The sequence below is a fragment of the Mycetomoellerius zeteki genome, unplaced genomic scaffold, assembly GCF_001594055.1.
Source record: "Mycetomoellerius zeteki isolate Tzet28-1 unplaced genomic scaffold, Tzet1.0 scaffold122, whole genome shotgun sequence".
Lineage (NCBI taxonomy): Eukaryota > Metazoa > Arthropoda > Insecta > Hymenoptera > Formicidae > Mycetomoellerius > Mycetomoellerius zeteki.
In genome coordinates this window covers 353,000-363,498 of record NW_017256147.1, presented here as the reverse complement: position 1 = coordinate 363,498, position 10,499 = coordinate 353,000, and the positions used below count along the sequence as shown (strand labels likewise).

Sequence of the window (10,499 nt, the reverse complement as noted above, 5' to 3'; positions counted from 1 at the left end):
CAGGAATGCATCATCACAGCGTTTCAGAATGCGTATTATTATACGGATAGCATAGAAGAGGCAAAGGAAAAGATGCGGTGATTATCTTCTTCTTTTATATCTTTATATTTCACTATAGTTTTCGTCCATCATTCCCCTTCTCTTCGCATTCAAAGATTTCAAAGTAAAGAAAATGGATCTTTCACGTTACTATTATATTGCCGCTTATGTTCTCCAGCGCGTTTGCTAATCAGATTCAACGACCCTTCGGGATACGGTACAACCCGTATACTCAATCGGTGGAGGTGTTGACGGATGCCCAGAAGATTTCAGCAGTGGTTAGCGAGTTGAGAGGCGATCTATGCATAGTGTCGAACGCCCTGAAAAAGATTCATGAACAGGATGATACCGTCGATGTCGAAAGGATAACGAGCCTGCTAACGCACGGCATCGACATACCGCATGATAATTCGTCTTCGGATAGCGATGACCAGGATAATAGTCCCAATGCCGAGGAAACTCATCCTCAAGATCAGCAATCGCATTGTGATAACGAAGATGTCCCCATAAAGAATTAAATGACATCGTTCTTAGTATCGCATGCCTAGTAATGTAGAAATTTCTGTCTTACATGTAAATGTCGTAAAATCTACAATTATAGTCATATACAATAATCCAAAGATATAATTATTTTGAAGCGCAAACTCATAAAATGTTAAAAAGCGTACTGTTGCGTAAAATAGATGGATTAAAGAGAAGACTATCGTTATTTATCCAGTTCGCCCGCCTAAGAATAAATAATATATCGATAACAAATAATCTCTGTTAGATTCAAATATAGAAAAGAAAATATAACTGAAATATCAATATCAGTTAAATCTTATTTTAGAATAAATTTTAGTGTGAATAATTAGATTAAAATGTTAACTGTATATGTAATAATATAGAAAACATAATGATTTTTGAGCAGAGGCTTCTTTCCTCAAAGAACAGAAGGAAAATTTTACGGGAATAAAATTTTCAGTAGTTACTCTATATTATACATTCAACACTTTTAAATGTAACTTTTAATCTTCCTACATATTATAATATAAACGTTTTAACTCTGTTTCTGTTATAATGTACGAATAAGATGTTATGTAGAATATTATCGAGATGTATGAGATTAAAAAATATATGCAAAGATAATAAATCTTGCTAATCCAACTTATATTTCATCCATCCTCATTATTTCTCAACCAGAAATGATTGGTCGCTCGACATTGAAACAATATGATCGATTCGAACGATATTAAATCAGTATTCATTCGATATTGATCAATCATTTCTGATTGAATTCTTAAATTTTATTAATTTTTAGTTTTAAAAACAATTATAAACGTAAATTACAATAATTTTTATTTAAGCCTCTCTAATCAATGAAATAACTATAATGTTTAATTATAACGGCTATAATAAATTAATGATTAATGTTTTAATGAATTTCTCATTTATTTTTCATCACTTAAATTTTGCATCATTTTCATTCAACAAAATTTTATTATTAGTAAAAAATAAATAATACTTTTAAATAAATTAAGTAAAAAAATTCTCTTATTGAAGAAAAATTTAGATTTGCATTATGTTTATCAGTTTATATTTGTTGATTTTCGAGAATTTAAAATTTTTACCGATATCGGCAATTAGATAATGACGTCAAGAATTTATCATACGGACATTTATTTATGCAAAATACAAAAATTTTGAATACTTCAAAACAAAATTCTAGATAAATTTTCTTTTTCACTATTCTTATTTTTTGATAGACAAGAAGAAACTCTACCCAGAATTTAATTCATCATCTGTTCTCATTTTTAAATCTTGGGAACTAAATTACTTCCTTATAAAAAATAAAATTATAAAAAATAATGTTTATGTATATATATATATACATATTACGTCAATTTTATAATATGTTACATTTGATAATAGTACATTACTATTTTTATAACATATCCTACTAGGATATCAACAAAGAAGCAGAAAACAGTTCATCCTAACTCAACATCCTTTTTTAAATAAGAGTCTTGATAACTTGTCATGAAGTGAATAATAACAATCAAATAAAATTCTAATCTGCCGATAAAATCATCTCTTTAGCAGATCTGATATGTGTGGGATTTGAACTCGGGACTTTTATCACAGAAAGCAACATACGTACTGTCTACGCCACAATCGCCACATCCATCTAAGTGTACATGAAAACACAAAAGGCACAGATGTTCTTAACGAGTAATTATTCGCTTATTACATTTATTACACAATGCATTATAAATGTAGTCCATGAATTAAATATTGCCGCAATGATAACTTTTATCATTTTGTTATGTATTTTAACATTTTCAATAATCAAAGAATATTGTTGTTATAAAAAATAATCTGAGTTAGTTAATCAATTTATTATTAAGTTTCGTAATGTTGAAAGAACTATTATTTTTATATACCATTATCATATGTTTGTATTAAAGTTTATATATTTTATAAAAAAAATTTATTGTTATATGTATACGTAAAATTTATTCTCATATATAAATATTTATTTTATTTATACATTAAATATATAATATACATTGAATAATTATACATGTAAATATTCGTATCATATTAAATATATATGCATTCATATTAAATGCATAAAATAGAAGTTGTCATTAGCCCCCCAAAAGTAAATATGTACAAAGTAAAGAAAAATTCACTTTTCTTATCAGAATCGAAAGTATAATAAATGCCCAACAATAGAATATAGATATCAGGAATGATGTAAATATTTCCAGCTGATGTTTCTAGTATAGCCATCTAGCGATACATTATATAACTGATTTTTGTAAAAGGCACGATTGCATATGGCCGCGTGTGAGAGAGTCAAGAGGAGGTTAATCTGCGAAGGAAACAACCTGTGGCCACCTGGCAATCGTAAACCTAATGCATGACAATGTGATCGCTGGATCCTAGCAAGAAACGATAATAATTTATCAGAGATATGTGTGCGAGAATGACGCAGGGAAAACACGTCTACAGAGAACAGCCAGTTAAGTAGCCACTTCTAATCGTTTTCAATGATGTAGCTGCCGTTATCTAGGAAGACGCATAACGGATATCCTTCTAAGGTTAATTCCTAGCTAAATATGGCGCAAATACAAACGTCAACGGTAGACGGACTACCGAAGCACTTTGTCAATGCGATGCGCACTCTGTTCGATATAATGGACGATCAAAATACCGGCTTCGTCAAGTTCGCTGACATCGAGGGTCGCTGGCAGGACGATGGCACGCAGGGTCTACCCAAGGGTGTGCTGGACAGCCTGAAGAAGGTCACACCGCCGAACGGGATGCTGTCGTTCGAGAGATTCTGCGCTGGTCTGAAGATCTGTCTGCTGCAGATACAGGCGGAGGTAGACACGAAGAAGCACGACGGTCAGCCCAACAGGCCGCCATCTGCGCCAATACTCATTCCTGACAATCAGAACAAGGCAGTCTGGACCTCACCCAATACCGCCGCTATAAGACCGAACAATGCCATATCCCAGCAACGTACCCTCAGTATGCCACAGTTGTTGGCCAATCGCAAGGACATGAACGCGCAGTTGGAGCTGATGGACGGAAGGAATATTGTAGAACCGAAGATCAACAAGGTGTACGGTCCACCGAAACCACCGCGAACTGGCGCTGCGCTGGAAGGTAGAACGATGGGCCTGGAGCGTAACTTTGACAAGTCTGAAATTAGGACTGCGCTGCAAAATTGGCAGATGGGTCTCATGATGAGCGATGAGAAAGAAAAGCGTCAGCTGCAAGCCATAAATTATAGACCAGATGCCAGAACATTATTGAGACCGACCAGAGTCCTAGGCGATGGTAAAGCAGTCGATATACAAAGTAATCAACTCGGTCTCCAATCCAAGAAATTGTTGAATCGTCGTAGAGAACCCAGACGGCACACGTTGCAGAATGGTATTGATTACAATATGGTAAAGATGTTATCCTCTAGGACTCCCGACTAACCCTTGGTGATTGGTTCTGGGTATGCACTAACTGAATATTAACAGTGATACATATCTCTTAAGAATGAAAGACATGTATCTATAATTTTCATTATTTTTTAATTAATTGTAACGTATCAACTAAATAAGAAGAAACACCAACTACAGTCAAAGTTAGATGTTGGAATAATAATTCGACTTGTAACTTATTTTGAATGTATTTAAAATTTAAGTTATTTAATATAAATTACATGTAGAATTATTATTCCAACATCTAACTTTGACCGTATAGTTGGCACTTCTTCTCAGTTAATTTATTCATATATCGGTCTTGTCCTGAATTTATTACAAATTATATATGTATATAATTTAATATAAATTATATGTACTCGTATATACACAAAAACACTACTATTTTACATACACCACCATCTAATAGCTTTTTGAAAAATGTTTTCACAATACATAACACTTTCAGATGAAAAGAATGAAACAGATTGAGCAAGAGAAGGATGTATTGCTTCAAGGTCTAGCTGCCGTTGATAAAGCTAGAGAATGGTATTTGAAGCAAATATCAGCCACTCAAGAAAAAATTAAGCACCTTGGACGAATGGGTTCTCACGTGGTATAAAAGATATTTTTTATTCTCTGATTTCATATAGAATTCTATATGAAGTATGTACGTTTATATTTCACATAGGAACAATGGACAGAAGCACAGCAGGAACGTTTGGAACTACAACGCGCGCGTGTCCTGGAAGTAAATCGACATCTAGCCGCTTTGATAAGCAGCTGGGAGCGCGGAGGACTTCCCCTTCATATGAATCTCGCGTTTCTGAGTGCTCCAACTTCGGCTCAACTTCAGCAAGATATGCTGTCAAGGCTTAAACAACAGAATCACAGATTAACCGAGGTAATGTATAATAATAGTGATAACAATAATGTATTATATACATATAAAAACAGCAAATCAATGTAATCTATTTTTTTCTATGTAACACCAAAACAGGAAGTAAGCAAAAAGAGCCAACGAATAGCGTTACTTGAACAAGAAAAAGACAGCCTGGTTAGAGAATTGTATAATAGACAATCGGGTCTGGTTCAATCCCGAAGGGCAACAATGATCCACGAACAACACGATCAAACATTTATGTAAGGTACTAACATTTAAAAAAATATTATGAAATTGAATAAAGTCAATGATCTCTAATTTTACTTAAAAATTTGTTTCAGAATATGAATATTCCAGGCTTTAGAAAATGTCCCACACATAAATAATAGAGAAAATGAATTAAATAAAATAAAAACAACTAAGAAACTGATGCGGCAGAATGGTCGATTAGCGTTGCCAACTTGCTACATCGTATAAATTTATCAATACTACCGGACGTTTCAGCTAAAATACTCTACAACAATGAATTGATAAAATCGTGTTCTGAATCCACCAGAATGTTTATAATGCCATGTATAGAGTACATTTTTAAAATATTTGATATATTGTATTAAAAGAATTGTCACTGCCTTATTAACTTGATATCTTATATTAAAGATGTAAAATATTCATTAATAGAATATACAATTAAGTACATTTAAATATAGTAATAGGTAAATAAAGTGCCTTTACATTTTTGTAATCTGTTCTAAAAAAAGCAAAACTTGTTTTAAAATAAATTATTTTAATTATGTAATAAATGTGGATGTCTATTTTTTTGTTAACAATACAATTTTACGTCGGTTAAAATTATAAATGTATAATCTTATACATTATGCAGATTATTTGTGCAACACATGATGCACTATTGACATATTGATTTTGATCTCATTTTGTAAGATGAGGAAATTTTATTAAATTTTCTTTGTTTGTAGAGTTGTAAAATTTAGAAATCTGTCGCCATGACACATTTCATCAATTTCCGGACTTAGAGTTGCCTGTGTCAAATGTTATCGAATTCTGAAGACGATAGCATATTATGATAATACGTCATTAAATCCGTTAGTTAAAATCTTGTCTAATAAAGATAATCACTCATTAGTATAGAAAAGAATTTTATATATATGATATGATTAAAAAACGAAAGTAATATGTCATAAATGACTTTTTTCTTAAGAATTAATAATTGTATATAGCTGACTGGTTTGATCAATTCGACAATTGTCTGCGAAAAATGTCGATTCTTTAGAGCTACTTTTTTGCCTCGAGTTCAAAAAGACGCAGCCTTTTTTCATGACGAAAATAAACACACTGTGTTGCAAAGACCGATAATTTCGTAGCATGCACACAGTCGCACAGTGATAGCGGACAAAAGCTGAAGTCGTAAAACTTTATCAGAAAATAAGAAAATATATATATATATAAATGTTAAATTATGAGAGAGAAATCGTAATAAAGACATTACAAATAATATCTTTATACTGCATTTTAAGTCATAATCATAAAATGCAAGTACAGTTTCTCACGTCAGAAAATAATTTATTAACTCCAAAAATAATTTCCATAAATATTCTTAAACATTCTTGATTGCGATTCTCTACACATGTCAAAAAATTGAAATCTAAAATTTGCAAGAAAAATTAACGGATTATTAAATTTTTCTTCCCTTACACAATTTATAATTTTACTAGTGCATATATTTTGAATGAGAGAGAGAGAGAGAGAGAGAGAACAATTTAAATCTTATTAATAAATCGTGTTTAATTAATATTACATAAAAATTAAAAAATTGCATGATTTCTCAGGCACCACTGTGAACGTGTTGGCGGACGTCGAGTTACACCCCACGCATAGTTCTTTAGCGATTGGACGGCTTCCGCACGATCGTAACTAGTTTAGCGGTCCACGACAGTTAGCTGCCACGAGTCGGCGGATTCGGTTGATTCAATCGCTGTATCGTCTCCGAACGGTACCGGCGAGTGCATCTCCCGTTGCAACGTCGACGAGAGAACGCGCGAAGAGAGACCGCACTGACCCCGTGTCCCCTGTGTGGAGTCTGTCGACCTTTGATACTGGACCGGCGACAAAAGCCTACCAAGAAAACGTCAAGCGGTCGACGATCTCCCCTCTTCTCTTGGATTATCGCCTTTTACAATATCCTTCGCGGGGCTTTTTGTCTCGTGTTCTTGTCGACCTCATCTGGGAACATCATGCTACCAAGATTGATGCTGTCGGTTGCGCTACTCCTCCTAACAATGGGTATGTCATTAAAATTCAAGTTCAAGTTATAAGCAAAGACATTTTTAAATATGCTAGAGATTTTGATATATCTCATCAAATATACAAAGTATTATTTAAATTCTATAATTATCATAATACAACATCAGTGACTGGATGTACCTATGACATTTACACAAAGCTTTGTTTAAATTATTATTAATCTCAAATGTTTTTAAAATAATATTTAAATACAATTAAATTATAATATTACAATAAAGAATATTTGAGAGAGAGAGAGAGAGAGAGAGAGAGAAATTAATAATAAATCTTGTGTAAATGTACATTATAGGTAAATGTCCGGTCACTGGGACATTTACTTTACTTGTGCATTTGATTAAACGCCAGAGATTATAATACTTAAGATAGTAAGATTATAACAAAATTACGAAGATGAACAAAAAAATATACTCATCAATATATCAAAAACATTTTATAGTTAAAAATTTTTCATTATATCGCTTAATGGCAACGCTCTACGGTTTTTTTCTTGTTACTATATTTTGTTCTCTAATATAAAATATGATTTTTCTTTAATGTTATTTATTCCTTTTTTTTTTTAGATAATAATTCTAAAATTTTTCTTCTAACGTTTCACCATAAATCATTGTATTAGAAGCAAATTTTTAATTTTTAAAGACTTTAATATTCCGTGGAATTCGGTCTTTTCAGCGAACTTAATCTCCCATAGAATGGGAGTAATGTATGTGTGATAGCATGTGTAATATATGTATAAAACGCGCTCTTAGTTTATTTTTTCTGAGTAAGCAAATGATAAACCCATCATACCGATAATGAACAGCGCTCTCAATGATGAACATCCCACACACGCTTGCTTTACTGATTACTCCGCTATAATAGGTCATATATCGTCTGTAATTAATAATTACTTTTGAATGAATCGAATGAAAAAATACGTGAGCGCAGAATTCGTTTTAAAAACATTAAAAATTACTGGATATATGTTGCTGTAATATATCAGCACGTTGGCGAAAAAGAAATCGTCATGTCATTAGGTCGAGAGTAAACAAATCTAAAAATCGATTAGCCCACGCACGGTATCCTCTATCTCGTGAAACGCTTATCAATTTAGACAAGTGGGAAGTGCAGCCGAGCGCATCCGGCCGCAAACATTCGTCTTCATTAAAGCGCCACTATCTCTCCCCGGGGTAAATAAACCGCAGATATTTCCACTACACTCTGTGGTATATTCACCTAAAAATGATGTAGATAGTTAATAAATATAGAATCCAATTAATAGAATCGCATCCATTAATTCTTCTGCCAATAAGCATTAAAATAGTTTATTATTAATAAACACATCGTAAAAGAGCTTATTCTTAGTGTTCCTTCTTTATTCTTTTATTATTCTTTCAGAATTACCAGATATCGTTTTCATTGAAATTTCTTCGACTAATGTACATATAATTTTTTTAAGAAAAATGTCGAAGGCATCCATTATTTATATCGCATTATTTTGTATTTAAAATTATTATGGTATATCTTTGTATATCACTTAATTTGAAGTTGAAATTCTGTTAGTCAGCTTGTGAAATTGATTGAGAAACAGTATTTTATTTTCTCTACTGTAGATATTGAGCATTAGAAATTCCTTATTTTTAAAATTACTTAAATTACTTGATTACATCAATTATTTGAAAATCATATATCTAATACTTTTATTAAGAAATCGATTTCAATCAAATCCAAACATCAATTTGTTAGAAAGATATCAGAGGTATTGTTCGATTAAATAGCTCAATCATAGCGTTGTACTCGTTCAACGCAGTCTAATTAACGCCAAACTTGTTTGTCAGGAGTTATGTTGTCGAAGGGATGCGAGTTGGATCAGATGCGATACGGATGCCGCATCTATAATGCACAATGCAGTTGCGGCTACGGCTGCAAATCCGAATATAGATATGACAACAATGACGATTGCAAGTTAGCACTGAAAGGTAATGACAAACGATACTTGCTCTTGAACTATTAAATTTGTAGAATAATAGACACATTGACGATGTATCTTACACGCTTAAGAATTTTAATTTGTCTCGTTGCAGGAAGACGTAGCGACATATGTTCTCGATCGAAACCTTGCCTGAATGAAGGCTCATGTTCTCAAATATCGTCGGAACCCGGATTTAAATGTCGCTGCGAAGGAACTGGATTCTACGGCACTTACTGCGAGACACGTTAGTACCTTCAATGACAGCGGATAATTCGACTGAACTTTCAGTCTACACAACGTTTAGATTTTTTTAAACATTAAATCTTTACATATTGAATCACTTGAATGATTGAATAGAATTAGAAAATGAAGGACATTTTGGTAGAATAAAAAATGGTATATTATTAAATATTAAAAAATTTCGCATTTCTCGAATTTTTCATTCAACATATAAAGTATATTACGATGATGCAAACGAGAAAGAAAAAAATTAATATGAATAATTATATGTTACAGCTTGTCCACGGCCAGACAATACACTTTTCCGAGGACAATTCCCTTACGAGTGTGTGGTGATCTAACTCGAATCTCTCCTTTTACTTTCATCTGAAATACAAATTTGTCTTAATATGATACATACATACATACAGGGAAAGAAACGCGTTTCATAAAACATATTTACACACATCTTTGTACATACATAATAAATATTAAAACACACAATCGTACGCCGTTCTATTTCTCATTTTGCATTCCTATTCAGAATATTCTTGGGACTTTCGTAACCACAATCTTGGAAATAGCTCGGTAAGTTACACCGCAAAATAATTTTACGGCTTTGAAAGAGCTCTGACGTTTTATAGAAGGTAGATATATTTCGATGCTTCCACTGTTTATTCATCAATAATTTTACAATATGTATGCACATGATGTGTTGGATCCATGAGTTTCGGGACAAGCGCTTAGTTTGTATCGTGCTTGTGTTATGTACTTTACCTTATTTACGTTATCTCTCATATCTCTACAATAATGCCACACGTACTTCGCTTACCGTTTCAGATGGCAAAACTTATAAAACGTCTTACTTTTTACATAGGTATTTTTTTTGTAATTTCCATTGTGTATATCCACAGAATTAGTAATACACACTAATTTGATTTTACAACACTGCATTAGAGGAACTTAACGACATGTATATATATATATTTATGTATATATATATATTTATTTATATGTATATATTATCTAAGATAAACAATTGGCCAGTCGTAACTCTTCCTTTTCTTTTTTACAAATTTATAGACACCTTGTTAACAGAGTGACTCAATATCGTAATTTATTACAA

General features: G+C 32.3%; 3 protein-coding genes across 4 annotated transcripts in view; all 3 read left to right on the top strand.

Annotated features, from left to right (window-relative positions):
• Positions 1-678, top strand: part of Trhn (tryptophan hydroxylase) — a 5,887-nt gene extending 5,209 nt beyond the window's left edge. Inside the window, 2 exon segments of the mRNA XM_018461409.1 lie at positions 1-77; positions 218-678. The exon segment at positions 1-77 is cut by the window's left edge and continues 50 nt beyond it. Coding sequence (XP_018316911.1) covers positions 1-77; positions 218-557 — 417 coding nt within the window. The 3' untranslated portion in view covers positions 558-678.
• Positions 679-2,877: 2,199 nt separating this feature from the next.
• On the top strand, positions 2,878-5,509 carry LOC108731214 (suppressor APC domain-containing protein 2). 2 transcript variants are annotated; one of them, XM_018461416.1, is made up of 5 exons: positions 2,878-3,983; positions 4,474-4,620; positions 4,696-4,908; positions 5,005-5,147; positions 5,229-5,509. In XM_018461416.1, the coding sequence occupies exons 1-5, from the start codon at positions 3,144-3,146 to the stop codon at positions 5,233-5,235; spliced, it is 1,350 nt and encodes a 449-aa protein (XP_018316918.1). In that variant the 5' UTR covers positions 2,878-3,143; the 3' UTR covers positions 5,236-5,509. The 2 variants fall into 2 exon arrangements, with proteins under 2 accessions (XP_018316918.1, XP_018316919.1); XM_018461417.1 differs by having other exon boundaries at positions 5,005-5,152.
• A 1,284-nt stretch (positions 5,510-6,793) lies between these two features.
• Positions 6,794-10,345, top strand: LOC108731217 (zinc metalloproteinase nas-37). The gene is made up of 4 exons (XM_018461420.1): positions 6,794-7,185; positions 9,021-9,161; positions 9,267-9,398; positions 9,671-10,345. The coding sequence occupies exons 1-4, from the start codon at positions 7,137-7,139 to the stop codon at positions 9,733-9,735; spliced, it is 387 nt and encodes a 128-aa protein (XP_018316922.1). The 5' UTR covers positions 6,794-7,136; the 3' UTR covers positions 9,736-10,345.
• Positions 10,346-10,499: the final 154 nt, after the last annotated feature.